At 59.3% G+C, this 22,356-nt stretch overlaps 1 protein-coding gene across 1 annotated transcript; it reads left to right on the forward strand.

Annotated features, from left to right (window-relative positions):
• Window positions 1-837: 837 nt before the first annotated feature.
• Window positions 838-21,590, forward strand: STRA6 (signaling receptor and transporter of retinol STRA6). The gene is given in 18 exon segments (XM_045901879.3): window positions 838-945; window positions 4,394-4,460; window positions 4,787-4,884; window positions 6,078-6,217; window positions 6,809-6,832; window positions 7,009-7,175; window positions 8,535-8,657; window positions 10,924-10,991; window positions 11,105-11,181; window positions 11,669-11,730; window positions 12,678-12,840; window positions 16,082-16,157; window positions 17,250-17,383; window positions 18,544-18,661; window positions 18,745-18,846; window positions 19,597-19,760; window positions 19,996-20,145; window positions 20,740-21,590. Coding segments are annotated over 18 exon segments (2,010 nt in total). The 5' UTR covers window position 838; the 3' UTR covers window positions 20,910-21,590.
• The last annotated feature ends 766 nt before the right edge of the window (window positions 21,591-22,356 follow it).

Here is a 22,356-nt window from a genome sequence, read left to right on the forward strand (position 1 = left end):
CTTGGGGGGGGGGCACAGGAGGCAGGTATGTGTGCGCAGCCTGGTGCCGGACCCTCCTGGCCACACGCCTGCAGGGCTCAGGCCGCGTGGAGCTGGGGCCTCCTACCCTGGCGGGGCACTTTGTCAGGACCATGATGTGATCCCATCACTGAGGGCCAAAGGACGCAGAGAGGGGCAGGCTAAGGCTGGGGGTGGGGTGGGTGGGGGGGTTGTCTCGGGGAAGCCTAACAAAGAGGGGGATTGGGCTGACCCCTGACGGCAGGAGGGACCTGGATCCCAGCTGGGAGGTTCCAGCTATGTTGGGCCTGCCTGCTGCCCGCCCACCCTTTCATCTCTGCATCTCCTTCCTCCCTGCCCTTCCTTGAGTGTGTGTCTGTGGGTCATTTGGGTGGCTTTGGGGAGGGGGAAGGAAGGGGGGGGTTTCTGTGGGCAGCTTGGATTGGACAAACTTTCTTTGAAAATGGGCCTTTGCACAGAGGCTGGTGGTCAGACGAACAGGCAGGTGCTCCAGCAAGAGCCCCAAAGACCCCGAGGGCCGCCCTCTTCCCAAGGGGATAACTCCCTGCAGGAGCGGGCAAGACGGGGCGGGAAGGGACGGGAAGGGACTCGAGGAGCCCTTCCCCTTTTCCCTGTGCCAGCGGGTCGGCCCAGGCCCTCTCTCCCAGACGGGCTTTTCCCAGAGAGCTAAAAGCAAGAAAGTAACCTTTAGAATTAAACAGAAACGTTTCTTTGTTTGGGTTTCTTTCTTTTTTTTTTTCTCCCTAAGCCTCTTTTCACATCTGTAGTGGTTTTCCCCCACTTGTCCAGGGGAGGGGGGGCAGAGGAGAAAGGCCGGAGAATGTCGTCCCAGGCAGTGGGGAACCAGACCTCCTCCGGGGCCGCAGATGACTACTCCAACTGGTACATCGATGAGCCCCAGGGGGATCAGGAGCTCCAGCCAGAAGGGTAAGTCTGTCTACCCGCAGAGTGGGGTGTGGCAGAGGTTACTGATGGGGGGATGGGGAAGCCACTGGTAAGATGAATTGTGCTGCCTTTTGCTGTGTGACCCTTGGCAAGTCACAGCGTCTCTGGGCTTCAGACTCCTGTTACCGGAGAAAAACAGCCCTGGCCCGGTGTTGATACTTGAGGTGGGGGTCCTGGGCCAGGCTGTCACTTCAAAAGCATCTGTGTGGTTTGTTAAAAATACAACCTCCTGGGCCTTCTCCTTGCAAATTCAGATCCATCCAGTCTGGGGCGGCTCTGGCCAGTAGCTGGGCTGCAGCGTGCTGGCTGAATGATTGAGGGAAGTTGGGCCTGCCTTCAAGGGGTTTCTGGTCCCTCTGGTGACCACCCGGGGTGTGGTGGCCACCAGCTGTCACGCCCTCTGGGCAGCCCAGGGCAGGGGGAGGCCTGAGGAAGAAAGCCTGGGGGGAGGGCCCTTGAGGAAAGATGCCTGATGCCTTTGGCCGGTTCTCAGTCTCCATGAAGATGAGGAGGCCCTTTCTCTTTTGCAGGAGTGCTCAGGCGAGCCCAGGGGAGGGAGGCAGCCTCGGCCCAGTCCAGTGTGGCCAGAGGGCTTGGCCCACGGCTCCCTTTGCCAGACCCTATCTTTGTCTAGTCTGGGCACCCTGGCTGAGGGGCTGGGCCTCCCTGGGCCCCATATGCTGCCAAGGACGCCTGGCCTGTGCGGGCCCCAGAGCCCGGTTCTCCCCTTATTGTTCCCGGCCCTTGCCCCATCCCCCACCTCCCTGCTCTGACTGAGGGTTTGGGGAGCTGGAAAGGTGAGGCTGGGGGGTGGGGGTGGCCGAGCCAGATGTGCACACATCTGCTCTCCATCAACACCTGAAACTAGAGAAGGAGAAACGCTGGTGCGCCCCCCCGGGGGCTGGGACTGTGGCCTGGCCAGGCTTGGGTCACTGGCAGGGACAGAGGCCCCAGCTAAGCCTCATGCTGGGAGGACTCAGGGTGCTGGCCACCCGGTCAGCAGCCCTGGGTCGGCAAGGGTGCTGGCCGAGCCCTCCCCTTGTTGCTCCGGACAGCCCGCAGGCTCCCCTTGTCCTGCTGCATAGTTTTGGAGTGGGAGAAGCAGCAGAATGGGGAGGGGCCCAGGACCCTGTGAGGATATGGATCCTGACCTGGGGTGAGACCTTAATCTGCAGCTGTGTCCTTGGGAGCCTCAGGGCCCGGGCACTGGCTGGGGCCAGGCTCTTCAGATACGGCCTCAGACTGAAGCTGGGTACACGGCAGGGCCCGGGCGACGGGCAGCACTGACTCTAGCGTGTGAGGCATCTGCAATCTGCAACTGCCTTCTCCCACTGCAGGCAACAACGGGGAGGTTTGTTTTTGACTCTACTTACTTGGTCAATCCAAGTGGCCTTGCTTGTCCCCTAAGCGCCACCCCTAAAAGTGGAAGCTCAAGGGGAATCCCAAGGAGCTGAACTTGGGCCCACCTCTCCCTGAGTGAGTCAGACACCCCAGGGAGATGGTGCACTGAAGCTTCGAGGCGCTCCTGATGTTGGGCCCCCCCTGCACCTCGGTGTGCCCCCAGCAGGCTGGTTCGGGCTGGTGGGCACTGGTTCCAGTGGCCAGCTGGACTCTGTCTCCTGGTCACACTTGTCCAGGTGCCCTCATGGTGGAAAGACCTGGTTGAAAAGATTGGGAAGGGAGTAAGTCTGATGGGGGTGGGATGTGTCATGTGGGGTCTTCTGTGGCGCACGGGACTGATCCATGGAAGCCTAGCTGGCCCTTTCCTACCCCCGGAGCCCCCCTGACCCGGTCATGTACCCAGCCTGACATCTGCCCACATGGTATCCACTTATCACTAACAGCCAGAGCCTGGGGACATGAATGCCTGTGGCAGCCATCCAGGATGACACCCACCTCCCCACCACTTCACGGGGCTGCCTGGGGAATTGGAGGCTTCCCTCCTGGCCTGCCCTCCCAGCATGAGGCCAGCACCAGGGTCATTGGCAGGCCCTTCTGCTGGGGGGGGGGGGTGACATGGGGGTGGGTATCAGGACCCGCACCCCAGACAGTCGGCCTTTTCCCTCTGAGTGGGGCCCTTTGTAGGCTCCCGCTCAGAGACTAACTTCTAGAAACAGTTGTCCCGCTCCTTCTTTGTCTCAATGTCCTCACCACTCTGCAGTCCGGCCTCTGTCTGAGTGTCTGAGACCAAGCCTCGCTTCCTTGGCTACATGTGATTCTGGTCCTCACCTCTCCTCTTGGAATAAGGCCTAAAACTCTGCAGTCATTCTGGAAACCCCCTTCCCTCTGCTCTTCCATCTCCAGGCATCTACATTCTTCCTCCTATATACGTCTGAGGTGCAGCCTGTCGTCTCCCTTCCCCAGTCGCTGCTTACGCTGAACTCCTTGAAAATGTGAATTTTCAACTGTTTTTGATGTACAGAAATGACACTTTCATATGGTTCAACTTAAAACTTCCTTCCATACTCCTTACCTCTCCCCTCCTGGTCAGATGTGGGGGCTTGGAGCCAGACAACCTCAGTTCGAATCCTTACTCTGCTGCTTTCCGGTGTGATTTGGGCAAGATACTTAGCCTCCCTGAGCTTTGGTCTCCTTGTCTACACAACGGGGACAATAATAGCACCCACTTTGTCAGTAATACCTGAGTTAATACAAGGAACAAACAGCGTCTGGCACGTAGTCAATTCTTAGTAAGTACTAGTTACTACTGTTGTTATTATTCAAATTGAGCCCCAGAAATCTCCCCAGATCCAGAACACCGGCCTGCTCCAACACCCTCAATGGCTCCCTAGTGCCTCCCATGCCTTCTGTGACCTGCTCCCGGCCTGCCTGCAACCTTATAGACTGCAGGCAAACGGAAAGCCTTGCCTGGCCCCAGCCACACCGTCTGCTGCCTGTCACTTCGCTTCCTTGTGTTCCTCCCTCTACACGGAGCTCCCTTTCCCCTTCTTTGCCTCAAAAGATGCTAACCATCTTTTAAACTCACATCAAATGCCACAGGGCAAATCGTAGGACCAAACACTCAATTGCTCCACCCAGGCAAGAGGCTCCGCCACGATTCTGAGAAAGAGAGGTCTATGAGGCCTGGAGCAGTCAGAGGCTTCCCGGAAGAGGGGGGAATGAAGTGGCCTTGAAGGCTAGGAAGAATGGGTGAGAAAGAAGAGGGGCTGGGTTGAGCTGGCCCACTCTGTTTCTCCCATGCCTTCTCCTGGGAGCCCCCTGTCTCCTTCAGCCCTGTAACCTCAGAGCGCACCATGAAGGGCATGGAAACCCTGGAACAGCCCTAGAAGGTGGAGCTGGGCCAGCTTGCAGAGGAAGATCGGAGGGTGGAGGGAGGTGGTGGGCGGAGCTCCAGTGTAGACAGCCTGGAACCCCAAACCCGGCTGGCTACACACCCAGGCCTGAGCCAACCTTCCCTTGCTCTCTGCAGAGTGGTGCCCACCTGCCGCCCCAGCGTGCTGTCGGGTCTCCTCCACACCGGCCTGGCCCTGCTGTCGGTGAGTCTACCCTGAGGCCGACCTGTTCGCCGCTCGCCACCTATCGCCAGACTGGACAGGGGGACTTGAGCTCCCTGCTGGGCTGGCGAAGGGGAACCCCAGGAGCCCCAACTCTGGGAGTTCTCCCAGGGTGGGGACCCAAACCAAGATGCGGGCCAAGTCCAACCTCTCCGACTTTTGTCACTCTTCTCTTGGCCAGTCCGCAGTCTGCTGCATGATCGTGCCCTGGGAGGTAGGGCGGTCCTGGGTGTTGAGGCCAAGCCCTCAGACTCAGCCCCTCGGGGAAGGACTGGGCACCCAAGGCCTGCTCTGTGTTCTCCTTTCAGGTCCTTGCGCTGCTGTTGCTGGCTGTGCTCGTGAGGTGCCGCCGGCTCCGACCCCACCACGGGCCCGGCGGGCCTGGACTGCCCCGCTTGGTGCCGAGGCCTGGGCGCCCCCACTCAGGTGGCCCGGCTGACGGGGCCACTCTGGGACGGTGGGGGTTTGTTAGGTACCTAGAAGCAGCTCTGGCCTCAGGGACACCCCCACTTCTCTCGGCCCGGGGGCTCTCGCTACCCCTATCTGGATCCCCAGGTTTAGGCGGGAGCCCCAGAGGGAAGGGGAGGGCCGCACTCAGGTCCACCTGCTCCCGTGCCAGACCCAGGAGACACCAGCCCAACAGGGCCTGGCTCCAGGACGCATTACCTCAGGTGGCCCATGGTCTGGACAGGCGATGGCCATCCCATGCCATCTTGACCCTCATTTCCCTTGAAGGCATCACTCGGACCCTGATGCTTAATGGCAGATTATGAGGGACTGATCTCCAGTCCCCATGGCTAGGACTTTCTTCCCCCTCTCTCCTTCAGTCCTACAACCCCAAAGCCTGGGACAGGGATGACCCTGAGATGGAACTGGGCAGGCTCATATGGGAGAGATCAAAGGGTTGGGGGAGGTGGCAGTTGGAGTCCCAGTGCAGACAGCCTTGCCTCCCAGGCCCAGACCACACACCAAGGTGAGTCCTGCCATGATGGTTTTGTGGAGAACTAGCCTGGGTTTCTGTCACTGGTGGGCCCAGGTAAGAGTTGGCCCTGCCTAGTGGGGGGAGCAGGAAGCAGGATGGAGAAGGAAGCGGATGACCTCAGGGCATGAGTCAAGCTGGACAGATGCAGAAGGTCTGAGTGGCCTGCCCAGAGGGCTGATGCTTGGGACAGCTGTGCTCGTGGTCTGCCCTCTGCCTTGGGCCGCACCCCGGCCACGGCCGTGGCTGTAGCATAAGGATGTTGTGATTCTCTGAGCTCTCTGAAGATTTGCCAGCCCAGACAGACTGATTTGTGTGGAGGCAGCTGTTTCCTGGGGCTTCCAGGGTGGGCGGAGGGAGCAGCGCTCGGGCCTGTTCCTGCTGTGTGCGTGTGTATGGGGGTGGGGGCCGCATAGTTCTTGAGTCACTTTGCCACAGGGCCCAGAACTTGGGACACAGGAGGCACTCCACAGATAGTTGTGGAATGAATGGGTAACGGGGCCTCGGTTTCCTTCTGGAAAGTTTCCATCTCTACCTCCCTGACATTTGGAACACGGCATGGGTTCATGGGGGTGCAGGGCCCGAGCGACGCCCCTCTGTCCTCCCTGTCTCTGCACCAGCCCCGTGGATTTCTTGGCGGGGGACACGGCCTGGACAGTGCCTGCGGCTGTCTTCGTGGTCCTCTTCAGCTCCCTGTGTTTGCTGCTCCCCACCGAGGACCCGCTGCCCTTCTTGCCCTTGGCTTCACCCCCCAGCCGAGGTACGCAGCACGGCTGAGGCCCTGGGGCTGGACTGGTAGGATGGGCTGGGTGGGCATCCAGAGCATGGGGCGGGCTCTTCTGTAGTGAGTCAGGTACCTCCCATCCCCGTCATGAGCCACTGCCAAGAAGATGCTGTCCCGCGGACCTCCCAGCCGCACTGCACGACACCTGCCCTTCGTTGGTCCCAGCTGTCGGGGCACGGCTGCCCTCTCCACCTCCTCTGTTCTTGTGCCAACCCCTCTCCCAGAACAGCGCAGGTCTCTGAGAGTGAAGGGGGGTGGGCAGGAAGCAGTCGGGGTTCTGGACAATTGAGCTGGGCTCAAGGAAGTGACGGTACAAGGACAGTGGCCACCAAGAGGAGCCGCTGTCCTCAACATGACCTCTTTAGATCAGCCAGCCCTCACAGTGACTCTGCACAGGGTGGGTGTTGGCTCCATTTCACGCTGGAGGAGGCCGAGCGTCAGGGGAGGGAACAATAGGAAAGCCGGAGCTCAGTTTACTGACAACAGACTAAGCGCTGTGCTAAGCACTGTACATCTACCTTCTCGTTTTGCCTTGGCTAATACAGTACCATTACTTCCATTTTACAGATGGAGAAACTGAGACTCCAAGAGGTAACTTGCCCGAGATCACGAACGCTGGCACTAGTCAGAACCTGAATGTGAATGTGGGGTTCTTGCCCCCTGAACCAGCTGAGGGGCTCAGAAGGGGGAGGCAGGAGAGGGGCCTGCGGGGGGCCCCACATCTGCCGCTCCATCACGTGGCTCCCTCTGCCCGCCTTGCCTTCCAGGGCCATGGAAGATCATCGCCCTGCTCTATTACCCTGCCCTCTACTACCCTCTGGCCGCCTGTGCCACCGTGAGGCAGGGAGCTGCACACCTGCTCGGCAGCGTGCTGTCCTGGGCTCACCTTGGGGTCCAGGTCTGGCAGAGGGCTGAGTGTCCTCAGGCACCCAAGGTAACCACTGACTCACAACGGCCTGAGGCAGAGGGGCGCGAAGGAACTGCATAACCCGGGCAGGCTCCTTTCCTCTTCTTTACGTGTTGGACTTCTCTGCTGCCTTCTACTCTGCCCTGAATTCCCCTCCTGGGAACGCAGGCCCTTCCAACCTTGGGCACTCTGTGGCAAGAGCAGGGACAAGGGAGCTGGGCCTGCCCTCAGGAGCTTCCAGTCTGGGAGGGGGCAGGGAGGAGGAAGGGGCCAAGGGGGAGGAAGAGGGAGCCTGAAATCCCTCCATTATTGATTCCCCAGCCTTCCTTCGGCCAGGCTGGAGTGGGAGCGAAGAGATGGAGGAAGGCGAGCCCTGAACTGGGGGGATGGTCTTGGAGGGCTGAAAAGAGAATTCTAGAACCTCAGAACCTGGTTCACTGACTGCTGGCTGGGAGTGCCCAAAGGGTGGAGGCATAGGCCTCAGCCAGACAACCTGAGTTTGAACCCAGCTTCTTCCTCCCGCCCTCCTTCCTCCCGCCCTCCCTTCCTCCCTTCCTTCCACAAACATATCTGAAGCACATACTCTGTACAGGGACATTTCCCAGCACTGGAATATAGCTGTGAACAGGACAGATGAAGTCCCTAGCATCCCAAGAGCTGCCTTTCCAGAAGGGAAGATACAATAAATAAATAAATATACGGAATGATGCCAGGTGATGCTAAGTGCTTTGAGGAAATCATGTCACCATTCTGAGACTCAGTTTCCCTCCCTGTAAATGGAGTGGATAACACCAATCCTCCAGGGTAGAGATGAGGATTAGCTGGTTTCTTTGAGAACGAGGACTTGGTGCGTCTTTTTCCCCATCCAGAACCTGGCACATACTAAGCTCTCAGTAAAAATGTATTGAATTAACAAATAAATGAGTGAATGCAGAAGGAGCCCAATCCTGGAAAGGCCTCAGTGCCAGGAAGTAGGGCTTGCACTTCCCTGATGGCCAGGTCACAACTGTACACGGTCAATATTAGGCCTTTGTCTAATTTTCAGGGGCCTGTGCCCAGAGCCCAGGGACAAAGGAACATAGCAAAGGGGTATCTCCGGTTTCAGACCCCACGGTAGCCCCCTGGAGCAGGGAGGAGGGGATTTCTTCTAAGGGCTGTGGGAGTCCAAGAGCCCGGGAGAGGGGGGAGTAGGTCCGCAGGGCCTCAGAAGGGGAGTGGGAGTGTTTGTGCTGAGTGACCCGGGTAGGGGGGAGCATGAGAGGACCAGAAGCCTCAGACCACCGTCAGCCAGGTGGGAGTGAAGTGGGAAGGGACCTGGGTCCTGGTCTTCTGTCGGGGGAGGAAAGCAGAAGGTAGGTGTATCTGGGCGTCTGTCTGTCTGTCTAGATCTACAAGTACTACTCCCTGCTGGCTTCCCTGCCTCTGCTTCTGGGCCTCGGATTCCTGAGCCTTTGGTACCCGGTGCAGCTGGTGAGAGGCTTCAGGAACACGGCAGGAGCGGGCTCTGAGGTAAAGGGGCAGGGCTGGCCTGAGCTCCTATTCAGCACCCAGGATGCCCTGAACTCCTCCATGGCTGTTGGCTCCCTGTGCGCGGGCACAGCACATAGTAGGTGCTCAAAAATATTTGCCGAGTCACCAAGTGACAGGCTAGTCCTCCCTCTTGGAGCGAAGGTTAGGCCAGGCCCTGAGCTGGCACCCGGGGTACCTGGGGCAGCCAGGAGTCAGCAGAGGAGGGGCGGACCAGAGGACAGGGCAGTCCGAGCTCTGTTTCTGAAACCCCGAGGTGCCAGCCGGAGAAATGAGACAGGCCAGGAGACTGGTGCCTCCGAGGAGCTCTGCAGATGCCCAGGAGCCCCAGGAAGCTCCTGGGGCAGAGTCGCATTATGAATCAGTTCTAGGCTGCGTATGGTTGGATAAAGTCAGATAAAGGGGTGGACTGGGAGAACTGAGGCAGGCTCGGGGGGCTTCCTGGAGGAGGTTGACTTCAATAGGGACCCTGAAGGACAGGGAGGATCTGGAGCAGGGAGAGAATAAGGAGAAGGTCTTGCAGGTGTAGGAAAGAGGAGTAAAGGGGCAGACACGGGTTGTGTCTGTTTTGTTCACGTGTAATTTGTAGCACTGGGCGGGTCTTAGCTCATGTTAGATAATCAGCAGCTATTTCTGAAGTTTTAGATAGATGGGTGGGTAAATCATAGCGAGAGAGAATTCTTACAAGACAAGGCAATCTTATTAAGAAGCCTTCTAAGTGCCTACCAAGAGTCAGGCCCTGAGCAAGGGACTGCGGACTCAGAGCCGCTGGCCTGTGTCTGACCCCCAGGGGCCCCCAGGGCGCTGGGGGAGATGCAGGCAGCAACAGATAGTCACGCGTCAAAGTGAGAAGTGCAGCCGGGGCCCAGCCCACAGCCCTGGGTGAGGGCAGACACAGGGTCATGTACTCTTCTTGGTGGGAGAGGAAGAAGAAAACCACCCTACAGAGGCCCTCGAAGGGAGGCGGACAGCCTCAGGAGAGGTTGAGGACCCAGACGCCAAGGGGTTCAGTTACTCTCCAGTCGGGGAGGGTGAAGGCAGGGCTCACAGGGTGGCCTAGAGGACAGAGCAGCGAGGTGCTCACGCCAGTTGCTGAGAGATGAACACTGGATGTGGGTGGGTGCTCGGGGGGGCTGATGCGCAGTCGTGGGGATGTGGTGGGTGGCTGGACCAGGGGCCTGGGGCTCAGGAGGGGGGCTGGGATGGAAGCCAGAGAGGTGCCCCGAGGAGGGAAGGAGACCCAGGGGAGAAAGGCCTGTGGGCTCGGGTCCTCCAGCGGCCGCCCCGGGTCCTCCTTGGGCTCACCCAACTCCGGGTTTGGTAACAGAAGGGACCTCACGGGCAGTCACTACTGGCCTCCTGACATTCACACTCCTCTGGGGAAGCCCGATGTCCCCTCATTTTTACAGTTGACTCAGAAGAGGGGAGTGGCTCTCCCAGGGTCCCCAGTACACTGGTCACATCTCTACCCCCTGGGCCCTCTCCCTCCTCCTCCAGGGATCTTGGCTGCCTCACCTCTCCCTCCAGGCATGCCTCTCCTCCCGAGAAGTCCTGGAAGAAATAGAATCCTCTTTGGCCCTGCGGCAGAGAGGTTTAAGCCTCAGAGGCCCCAGTCAAGCTTTGACCTGACCCATACCTACCCTGGGTGGTGTGCGTGCGTGTGTGTTGCCATGGCAACAGGTGATAGGCTTGTATTCTAATGATCAGGGGCAAGGGCTCACCCCACCTTACCACGGGCCTCTGGAACTTAGCAGGCAGCTTTCGGCCTGGAATGTGGCTTAGACAAATCCGGCCACCCTTGTGATCTCCCTGGAGTAGCAGGAGAGGCCTGCGGGATGTGACCTGGAACGGCCCCAACCTGTGTCCTGCTCAGGGATGTGCCCATGGGACCTAGGCTTCCTTTTGCTCCAGTCTCAGCTAGCCAAGGCCAGGGGGCCGGGGCGGGGGGCGGGGGAAGCAATGAGCAGATGTGACTAAGTGAAGCAGGAGAGAGCTGGACGCAGCCCTTAGGATGAACCGCTCAGTGCTGAGTATTCCTAGGAGACTGGTTAGTCTCCTAGTTGTGGAGGAGAAAGGGCAGCTTTGGGGGGCATGGACCTCATCCCCACAGGCTGGCCCTTCTCTGCACCCTGCCACAGCCAAGAGGTTTTTATGGAGCCCCATGTGCTCACTGTGACACCCTGAGCCAGGGTCCCAGGGATGGCTCCGGGCAGGTCCCATCTGCTCGTCCATCTGTCTGTCTCCACAGGGGCTGCAGAGCAGCTACTGTGAGGAATATCTGAGGACCCTCCTCTGCCGGAAGAAGCTGGAGAGCAGGTGAGGTCCTAGGCAGCTGGTGGGGCAGAGTGACAAAGAAACCAAACTCTGGGGCTCGGGCCCAGGGCGGGGGCTTCTCCTGAGGGCACCTGCCTGCCTCCGTCTTTCTGCAGCTCCCACACCTCCAAGCATGGCTTCCTATCCTGGGCCTGGATCTGTTACCGAAACTACATCTACACTCCACAGCGAGGTACGGAGCTGTGGTTAAGAGTGGCAGGTGGGGCGCCTGGGTGGCTCAGTTGGTTAAGCGACTGCCTTCGGCTCAGGTCATGATCCTGGAGTCCCAGGATCGAGTCCCGCATCGGGCTCCCTGCTCGGCAGGGAGCCTGCTTCTCCCTCTGACCCTCCCCCCTCTCATGTGCTCTCTGTCTCTCTCATTCTCTCTGTCTCAAATAAATAAATAAAATCTTTAAAAAAAAAAGAAGAGTGGCAGGTGACCTCACCCACGCCTCGTGCAGAACAGTTGCCGTGGAAGGCCAGCTCCCGTCCCCCAGAACCCCCAGAACCCTCCAGGAGGAACAGCTCCAGCTGGGGACAAGGGGAAGCCCCTGGCCCAGCTTTGGTGGTCCAGGGTCCTGCAAGCCCTAGCCCTTTACCTGGGCCCTTTGGGAGGGAAGGGGGCTCCCAGGCCTGGGTGGGGCTGGGGCTTACCACATCCCTCCTTTTGGGGACTGCAGGATTCCGACTCCCTCTGAAGCTGGTGCTTTCAGCCACCTTGACAGGGACAGCCATCTACCAGGTAGGTCCTGCCCCTGTCATACCATTTACCTCTGGACCCCCGCCCCTGACTGCCAAGCGTGGGACAGCGTAGGCCCAGCTCCACTCTCCAAAAGCCTCAACCACAGTCCCACCTGGCTGCTTCTGGATATCTGGGGAACCCTGGCCTGCCCAGAAGAGAGGGGGTGTCAACTCTCACGGGGCTCATGTAGAGTCAGAACATGAGCTTTGGAGTCATACAAACATGGGTCTAAATCCTTGCTCCATTATTTACCTCCTGTGTGACCCTGGGCAAGTTATTCAACATCTCTGAACCCATTAGCTCAGCTGTAAAACAGAGGAAATAGAATTACTTTCCTCTTTGAGCAGTTTGGGAAGGTTTAGGCAGATTTGGGTAGTTCGGAAATAATATGCGTTTGAGAAATACTCCCCTCCATTGCCACCCCCAGAAAACCGAAAAGCCCAAATCCTGGGAGGTGGGTATAATTTGTCTCCATTTTACAGATGGGGGAAATTGAGGCTCAGACAGGTGAATCTGACTCGGCCAAGTTCCTCTAGCTAATACCTCAAGGTAGTCAAGATGTGAACCCAGGTCCGTCTAGCTTCAATGCCTGAGATAATCTATAGGGTACTTGGCTTTTGCCAACGTGGGAAATTGGAAACTTTCTATTCCACAGCTTAGATAGATAGATGACCGATAGGTAGACAAAGGTGCAGATAGACAGTTGTGCTGTTTGGAGGCACAGCAGGGGCCTGGTAGGCTAACGTCCTATCTCTGCAATGTGCTGGTGAGCACGCTGCTTCGGGGCCGCGGACTCTGATGGGTGCTGGGCATGGGGACGCAGCCTGCGCGCTGCCGGAGTTTCTGCCCTGAAGTCTCCCTATGAGCTGAGGAGACACTTCATCTGGGATGGGGGCCTGGTGTGAGCACAGCCAGGTCCTGGCACCTTCCTTGTGGGGCTCTTCCAGGTGGCGCTGCTGCTGCTGGTGGGCGTGGTACCCACCATCCAGAAGGTGAGGGCGGGGATCACCACGGACATCTCCTACCTACTGGCCGGCTTCGGGATCATGCTCTCAGAGGACAGGCAGGAGGTGGTATGGCTGGTGAAGCATCACCTGTGGGCTCTGGAAGGTGAGGCCTTCCGGGAGCCCCGGAGGGCGCCCAGTGGGGACACGAGCCGCATACCCCAGCTCAGTTCCAGCCTGCCAGGGACATGTGGGATGCTCCTGGGCATGTCCCTTCCTCTCTCTCTGGGTCTCGACTGCCTCCCCTCCAAACTGGGGTGGTCGTGGCTTCCGGTTCCAGGTCTCTGAGACCTGAAGGAGTCATCTGAGCGGCCCCTCAGCTCATGTGGTGTCTCCCACCCTCAGCTCCAGTGCCTTTGCTCAGCTCTCTGGGCAGGGAGACGGGCAAGGCCTCGGGATGTGTGAGCTGAGGGGACGGCCCCTTGAGTCTTGCTGAGGGGAGGGAAGGAGGGAAGGAGGCAGTGGTGTGGGACACTGGGCCAGATTCTGAGCTAATCGCCATGGCGGGGGGTGGGGGGGTAGGTTGGGCAGGGCGATGCTTCCTGTCCCCAGTCCCTGTCCTCCTGGGCCATCTCCATTCTCCTTCCTTCCCTTGACAATGAGCCCCCGGGCCAGGAAACCATACCAGCCTCCACTTCTGGGGTATGATGCCTCCTTCAGCCCTTAGTCTGGTCATCCACCTACACCACCTCCCAGGCCCTCCCAGTGGCCCCTGTGGAGGAGGTCGAGAAGTGTCCACACCTGACACGCAGGGAAGGATTCACTTGTGGTCGTACAGCTGGGCAGAGTGGAATGAAGAGAGGAACACGGTCTCCTGACACCTTGCTGGGGCTCTCTCCATCATCTTGAGACAAGGCCTGGTGGTCAGGAATCCTGGGGCCTGCAGCATCTGCTGACTTGGAGTCCCCGGGAGATTTCTCTAAGTTGGCCGAAAGCCGGACCACAGGCAGGGGCCCACATGGCCCACCTCCGCCCAGGGTCGGCCCCCTGCTTACAGCAGCCCTGTTAGGTCGGCGTCATCAGTCCTCACCCGCGGCACAGGAAATGAGGCTCAGAGCGGGAAGTGACCTGTCTGGGATGGTGGGCTTTGCTTCTACCCCCCACACCGACATTTAACATCGCATGCTGCAGTTTCCAAGCCTCAAGGCCTCCACTCTGGATCTTCTTGGATTCAGGCGCCAAACAGAGCAAGCAGCGTTTACCCTCCTAGTCCACAGATGAGGAAAACTGAGGCCCAGGAGGATTAGAGCTATGCCCAAAGCCACTCAGCAAGCCAGGGTCGGAACTGAGATTATATCTGGGCCCAGGGGCCCTTTGATGTCTCCTTAGCTTAAGGAGCTAATGTCTTCTGAACACCGAGAGCTGTTTTAGGCTGCCCACTGGGCACCTGGACCATAAGCCTGGCATCGCTCACAGAGGGCTCAGCCTCTGAGTCAGGCAGACTAGATTAGAACTCCCGCTCCATCACTTATAAGCTATGTGACCTTGGGCATGCCACTTCACTTCTCTGGGCTTCAACTTCCCTACTGCAAAAGGTGTCAAAGCTACAAGGGCAGCCTTGTCCCTGAGGCCCTCCATCCCTTGGGGGAAGTCAGATATCTACCAAGCAGGGTCCCAGAGGAAGCAAAGAGCAGGAAGATTTTATGGGTACTGGGGTTTGGAGAGATCCAAGTTTGGAACCAATTGAGGGAGAGAAGAGCAGGAGGTAGATGGATGAAGATCAAAAGCCAGGCCTGGCGCCAGGGGGGGCTTGCTCACCCCTCACCCTGTGTTAACCTGTTCACTCACATGTGCAGGCTCAGCAGGCAGACCCCTCACCTGGCAGGAAATGTCCAGAACGCCCTCCTGCTGGTGCTGAGCTCGCTGCCGAAGGGCAAGCGGGGCCGAGCAGAGCTGCACATGCCCAGTGCTCTCTTCTGTAGCATTGTTCTCGACCCTGGCTGCGCCTGAGAATCGCCTGGTAACTTCTTTAAAATCCCGAGGCTCAAGCCTCTTGCTGGACTCCAGAAGCGCTGAGGGTGGGGCCCCGCCTTTACGATCCAACCAGCCCGCCTGGGGATTCCCATTCAAGCCTAACTTTGAGAACCGCTGTAGCAGGCACTTGATACCTGCCGGTGGGTTGGTTGATTTCAATCAACTGCTGATTGAAATGAATCATGAAGGCTCTGTCTTTGGAAAGCTCCCAGTGCAGCGGTTCTCAACCCAGGCTGCACGCAAACTACAAAAGCTAGGGACTGGGTCCCACACCCAGAAATTCTGACTGAATTGGCCTGGGGTGCCGCCTGGGCCATGAGGGGTTTTCACAGCTCCAGGTGGCCCCTCTGTGCTGCCAGTGCCGAGACCCCCCTCTCCAGCCCCGAGGCTATGTGGGACTAGTGCGTGCCTCTCCCCGTGTGTTTGCGCCCGCTCCCGAGGCTCTGCGTGGGACGCAGGCTCCAGCAACCCTTCCCCCGGATGACTGATGAGATCAGGGGCAGGCACCCGGGGCTGATTCTGGGTCTGCTTGGAAACAGTCACAGGCCTCTCAGCCCATCACTTGCCAGCAGTGTGACTGGCGGGTCAGGCTCTCTCGCTGAGCCTCGGCTTCCTGGTTGGCCCAGTGCCTCCTCGGTGGGGTTGTTGCGGGGGTGCAGACCGAGGCGGGGTGTGGATGGAGGGCGGGAGAGCTGCAGCCTCAAGTCCCTAGGAGGCCTCGATACCTCGGCTGCTCGCAACGCGCTGTGCATTCTCCCCTGTTGCCGAGGATGCAGCAAACTCATTATGTGTGGGCATGGCCGGGGCTGGGGGGGCAAGGAGCTGGGCAGGAGGGGCCACCGCCAGAGGAGATGGGTAGCAGTGGTCACCTCCCTCCTTCTGAAGGACACAGGCCACACTGACATGGACTCACACCCTCTGTGGGCCCACACATGACATGGGGTTTTATGGCCCATGTCATACTGGGAGCTAGGCAGCCGGGCACGAGCAAGCCAAGGCTGGGAGACCAAGGGGCCCCCTGAAGGCCATACGGCCAGGAAGCCAAGGAGATGGAGGCAGTTGCCAGGTTGGATGGTGTCTCTCTCTGGGGATCACACAGCAATGGAAGCAGCAAGACAAGGGTGGAGACCAGGTCTGCAGCCTCGGAGCTGGCCTCTCCCTGTCCTGGCCACCATGTCACTGGGCAGGAGGGGAGGGCTGAGATTGTTGACTTGTACTGCCTCTGAGAATGAGGTGGGCGGGGGGAGGTGGCAAGGGGCCTCCGCTCAGGGCAGACGGTGGGTATGGGGCAGGACTAATTCCCACCCAGGCACCCCCCTGGGGGCAGTTCAGGGGCTCCCACCTCCCACTTTGCTCCCTCTCTGCCCCTCCAGTTTGCTACATCTCGGCCTTGGTCCTGTCCTGCTCACTCACCTCCCTCATGCTGATCCGCTCACTGGTGACGCACAGGTCAGTGGCAGGGTCTGACCCCCGGTGCAGATGTGGGGAAGAGGTGCGGGAGCCCTGAGCCAGGAGGCCTGCGGGGCAGGGCCTGGGGCTGGACGAAGGGAGAGCCACTGCAGGCCCAGGTTGTCCCTGTGTCCCGCCCCTCCCAACCCCCCCACCCAGCTGCCCCGTGGTGGGTGGGGAAGGTGGGGCCTTCCCGTCTGGTGGGAGTGATACAGGGCTCAGCTGAGCAGGGCTGGGGGTGGACTTGGCCCTCTGAGAAGGGACCGCTGGGCGGACTGATTCAATGGGGAAGGCAGCCTGGAAAGCCAGCCCTCCACCTGGGATCGGAAGAAGAGGCAAGAGCTGAGGGAGGGAGAGGGCGCGCCAGGGCCGGAGGGACTGTGTAAGAAGCAGCAGCGGGGGTGAGGCTGCCACACGCCAGGGTGGGTGTGGAGGTGACCCGGCTGGCGCTGGGGCACTGAAGAGATTGTGATGGGCCACTGAATGCCAAACTGTCTCGCTTGCCCTTTCACGGGGAGTGATATGGAGCTGAGTTGTGAGTGGAGAGGGAAAGAAGGTTCTAGTTGTGAGCAGGGTGCTTGGGAAGGGGAGCAATGTCAGAGAGTGCATTTGCCAGGCCTCAGGGTTTTTGTGCAGGGATCTCTTCCCACAGGGTTGGCTCTACTTTGGCTGGCACTCAGGCCCTCAGGCCTCTGCCTGCCTGGAACCTTGCCTCCTGCCCTGGTGGCTGATCTGCGAGTCACTTTCCATCCCTACTGTTGTTTCCTCACTTTTCTGACTTGGCTCAGGTTTGAGCCTTCTGCCTGAATTTGTCTCCCTTGATCAGGCCTTGCCCCTTACCTTGCTCTGACACTTACTCTTATTCATCCCTTAAGACTCTACTCAGATACCACCTCCTCCAGGAAGCCCTACCTGACCTCCCAGCCTGGGTTAGTAACCTCTGCAGGGCTCCCACAGCCCTTGGCTTTCCTGTCCGTGGCCACAGGTTGTAAGTAGACAGGGAGTTCCACCAGAGGAGGAATCTAGGGAGTGTGTGTGGTCCCTGAGATCCCTGCCTTCCTCTCCCCCTCTGCCCTCCCCTCCCCCAACCAGGGCCAATCTGCAAGCTCTGCACCGAGGGGCCGCCCTGGACCTGGGCCCCCTGCCCCAGAGTCCCCACCCCTCCCGCGAGGCCATATTCTGTTGGATGAGCTTCAGCGCCTACCAGACAGCTTTTACCTGCCTTGGTGAGCCCCCCTTGCCACCCCACCTGGCTTCAGCTGGCCCCAGAAACTGGCCCCAGTTGGGAAGGGGAGAGCACTCAGCAGGTCTGGGCTGCCCCTGGGTGTCTGCCTGTGCTGGGCGAACTCCGGGGTGAGAATAAGAAGAGGGACCCACCTTGCCTTCTCTGCCTCCAGGAGGCTCGCTCAGGTTCGGGGAGGGGGGGCAGATGCAGAAGCCCCTGGGGAAAGGATACCCCTCACGTGAGGATAGCCCCTCAGGGCCACTAGCCATTTACACAGAGGGTGGACCCAGGGCTGCAAGGTGGGAACTTCAAGGAGGCATATTCCTGCTTATATAAGAGAGTGTTATGCCGCGGTGGGCTGCCTTGGAGATAATGAGATCCCCGTCACTGGGGATATGCAAGCAAGGTTCTGTGGTCACTCTTGGGGCTGCAAAGGGGGTCCTGCCCTGAGAGAGTTAGGTTAGATTAATTTCCAGGACCCCTCCTACCTCCGAGTTTCTGATTCTTCCCAGGGGCTGTACAGTGAATAAAGCCCTCTGAAATGTGAGGGGGCTGGGCTCAGTGTTGCAAAAGTGAGGGCCAGATTCCCTTCCCTGACGGTTCCTTCAGTTCTCACCTCCCTGGGGGAGGAGGAGAAGAATGATAAAGGAGAAGAGGAATGACTAGTACAAAAAGTTGGCATTCCTCATCTTGGTAGATTTTATACCTCCCAAGCTCTTTTACACGCATTACGCCGTGTAAACACCTAGCCATTTGTTTCAATAGACGGCTTTCTGGGGTCAACTGTGTGTCAGTCTCTGGCCAGTAGGAATGCAAACATTAATTTAAAATGCAATCTTGTCCCCAAGGACTCAGGGGCAATTGGGGGAAAATAACGTTTGCAGAGCACTTTGTGGTTTTCAAAGAGTCGCCACAGACATTATACTGGATCGTCCCAACAAGCCTTCTGAGGTAGGGGCCACTACCCCATTTGACAGAGGATGAACAGGAGTTCAGAGAGGTAGAGGAACTTGCTCCAGTTGGCACAGCTAGGCAGTGGGAGAGCAGGGATCTGCATCCAGGCTTGCGCCATTCCTAAGCCCTTGGGTTCCTGGGAGTGCCAGGGTGGGCTGGGTCCCGCACAGCCTAATGTCCATCCCCCTGCACTTCCCCATCCTGCAGGGCTCCTGGTGCAGCAGATCATCTTCTTCCTGGGGACCGTTATCCTTGCCTTCCTGGTGTTCATGCCTGTGCTCCATGGCAGGAACCTTCTGCTCCTCCGATCCTTGGAGTCCTCATGGTGAGAGAGGCAAAGAGTTGAGGGCTCTGGGACCACTTCCCAGAGGACTACTAATAGTGACTTCCTCCCCACCCCACTTGCAGGCCCTTCTGGCTGACCTTGGCCCTGGCTGTGGTCCTACAGAAAATGGCAGCCCACTGGGTCTTCCTGGAGACTCACCATGGACACCCACAGCTTACCAACCGGTGAGGAGGCTCCTGGGCTTGTGGTACCTCCAGGACCTCAGCCTCTTCTTCGGTGTCTTTCTTGTAGTGTCTTTCTCCCTCCACTGCCATCTCTCCCTTTCCTCTCTCTCTCGGGAAGCCCAGTGGGGAGTAGGAGAGCTTGCCTTACCCAAACGGAAAGGGAACAGTGGCCCCCCCTACTCGGAAATACTTCTCTATTCACCTGTTACAGTATCAGAAATATGAGCCACGAGCCTTTCCTGCTTTGGGGGTCAGCACTGCTCTCCCCTGGATCCTCTGTGTCCTCTAAAACCCTGTACCTCCCCCTTTGCAGGAAGGAGGTTAATTGAAACATTATTTCCATGTTAGGTGGAAAGGCTGTGGGAGGACCTCAGCGCCAGGAGGGACTCAGAGTCAGTGGACAAGAGACCTAGAGGAGGGAGGTGGGAGACAGAAAGATCCAGGCCATAAGCCCCAGGTCTGCCACTGACTAGCTAGACAGCCTTAGCTAAGCCACCCGATCTCTCTGGGGCTCAGTTTCCCTTCTATAGAAGAGAGTACCACACCCGCTCCCAGGGTGGTGGGGGGCAAGCTGGCTTGAGAGAGCAGGCCCAGCACAGGGCACGGTGCTTCGAAGGTGTACTCGATAAATGGTAGGTAGTCAATAAACACACAGCAGCTGTGCTCATCCACGACTGACCCTGACCCTGAGGAAGGCTCTGTGTGTGTGTGGGGGGGGGCAGCCTCGGCCTTTTCTCTCCCCACCCCCAGGCGAGTGCTCTACGCAGCCACCTTCTTCCTCTTCCTCATCAACGTGCTGGTGGGCACCATGGTGGCTGCCGGGCGCGTGCTCCTCTCCGCCGTCTACAATGCCGTCCACCTTGGCCAGATGGATCTCAGCCTGCTACCGCCCCGAGCAGCCACTCTCGACCCCGGTAAGGTCGCTAGGCAGGGGCCATGAGCAACTGTGGCTCGGGCTGTGCAAGCAGCAAGGGAGAATCTGTCCTGGCCTGGGCCACGTTGCACTGTGTCCCGGAGCCTGTCTGTGACCCTGTGGGGCGAGTGTGGGCAGCGGGCCCACGTGCGGTGCATGTCCCACCTGCTCGGGGGCAAGGTGCGTGGGAGGGGGGCCCTCCTCCCCCCAGCATTGTCGTCCTCCCCCCCTCCCAGGCTACCACACATACTGCAGCTTCCTGAAGATGGAGGCCAGCCAGTCACATCCGGCCACGACTGCCTTCTGCACCCTGCTCCTGCAGACCCAGCAGCCCCGGCCTCCCCGGGCCCCCCAGGACGGCCTCAGACAGGGGGAGGAAGAAGAAGGTGCACCTTCCCCCGGGAGATGGCGGGAATTGAGACCACCCCCTTCTCTAAGGGACGAGGCACACCTCCTCCCCACCACATGGGATGCATGTCCAACGTACAACATAGGAGTGCCAGGAAAATGCTTACTTCCTCTCTCCCTCCGAGGCCTGTGGGAGAAAGGAAGTGAGAAGTTTCCTGGCCCCTGTCAGGGTGATTTTTTCCCACGATACAAACATACCCTATCTCCCTCTCCCCATTCCACAAGCTTGCACACACACCCCCTTCTCACACACAGAATGAGATGTCTCCCCCCTTCCTCCCTGCCTGGAAAGTGCGTAGTAGGGAGGGGGGCACTGGGCTGGCTGTCCCAGCCCTTCCTCCAGTCCCTTCCATAGAGCTGTCCCCTCCGTCTTCTGTCTGCCACCTGCAGATGACATCCTGAGCCCTTACAAACACCCCTCTGCAGCCCACGCTTCTCCCCACCTCCTGCTCAGTGAGCAGGCCCCCCAGCCTCCCCAGCACTGCACGTGGGATTTTCAGACTGCTCCGGGCTGGTGCTAGGGGGCGTGGCTGGGTGTTTGCTGAGTGACTCACAGAAAGTCTCCCTCTCAGGGATGCAGCTGCTGCAGACCAAGGACCCCGTGGCCAGGGGAACAGGGCCCAGGGCCCGCCAAGGCAGGGCCCGCTGGGGGCTGGCCTACACGCTGCTGCACAATCCGGCCCTGCAGGCCTTCCGGAAGAGGACCCTGTCGGGTGCCTAGGTCAACGGAGCCCAGCCCTGAGGGTGGGGAAGCCGCCGTGTCCTTGTCTGTGCTGGGGTGCTTCCCCCCGCCTCCAGCCCCCTCCCTCCCAGCTTCCCCAGCATCCTCCGAGCCACCGCAGCCTCGGGGCCCGCAAGTTCCGGGGATCGGCATGAGCCGCCAGCACCAGAAGCCAGGGGGCGCTGTGGTTGGGTGGAGGTCTGTCCCGCAGCCGCAGCCTCGGGAGCGCTCTGGCCTGCCCCCTGGTCTTGGGAAGCCGGGGAGGGCTCGGGAGGCAGTAATCCGTGGTTTCGGCCGTGGTCTGGGAGGCAGTGGAACTGGGGCGGCCACCTCCAGGCCCCTCCCCAGGCTGGCTCTGCCACCAGCCTGAGCTCACGCAACCTTCTCCTGACTGGGGTCGGTGAGTCAGGCCAGAACAGCCTCAGGTTCCAGCTCAGCCCCACCTCAGCCTTGGATGCACCACCACGGAACCAGACACAGAGCTTCCTCTCTCCTCCAGCTTCCCCCTCTCCTCTCCGGGGCCCCGTGCCTTCCTGCGAGGCAGCCCAGGAGGAAGCCATGGGCTCCTACCAGGCAGCAAAGTCATGGCCCCAACCAGGCCCCACACCGAGCTGGCCACACTTGAGAGCCCGATATTTTTGCAGTTGGTATGCCTTTAGATATTATGAAAGAGATTAGTGTGCTTCCCGTAATAAACTTGTCCCTGAGAAACAGTCCTCCTCCGGGGCGGGGTACGTGGGGGAAAACTGCCAGTAAATCAGCACTGCATTAATGGGGCTTGGGGTGGGGGGGTATTCTGCTCCCATGTGGGGCTGGCCACGTGGTGTGGGCCAGAGGAGGACCCATGGCCATATCCCTTTGGGTGGTAGAGGGACTGGGGACCCTATGGCACCACCCCTGAGCTATGTGGACATTGGCTTTGGAGGTAGGACTTTTTCTGGGCCGTCAAGAATGGGCAGGACTTGGGGAGGGGAGATTTCAGGAAGACGGGGAGCATTATGAATAAAGGTGTGGAGGCGGTGGGGAGGCACAAGGCAGAGCTGTCCTAAAAGGAATGGACCCCATGCGTTGCGAGGGGGTCCCTTCCCTTGCTGGGGACTGGTGGAGGCGGGGGATGTGTGACTCAGGGTGTGGGCTCCACTGTGGGCCTGGGGGCTACAGAGGGTAGGGAAAACGTGGCCACTCCACAGATCTGGGTCGGTGGGACCTTGAGAAACGTCTACGCAATAGTGGAGACCAACCTCTCTCCTTGCCCCCATTCCTGCACCCCCACCACAGCCTCAGATACACAGGAAGCGAGGGGTAGAGCCAGGGAGCTCACACCCACCTTCAAGGCTGCCCGTGAGGAGAGCAAAGAGGGCAGGCCCTGATCCCACTGCAGTCCATTGAAAAATATCTTCTTGGCGGGGTAAGGCAAGCTCTCCTACTCCCCACGGGGTCACAGAGATGAGAAGGCAGACTGGGTCTC

The sequence above is a fragment of the Mirounga angustirostris genome, unplaced genomic scaffold (genome assembly GCF_029215605.1).
Source record: "Mirounga angustirostris isolate CCGP_5_RB_7025 unplaced genomic scaffold, mMirAng1.0.hap1 SCAF_9, whole genome shotgun sequence".
NCBI lineage: Eukaryota > Metazoa > Chordata > Mammalia > Carnivora > Phocidae > Mirounga > Mirounga angustirostris.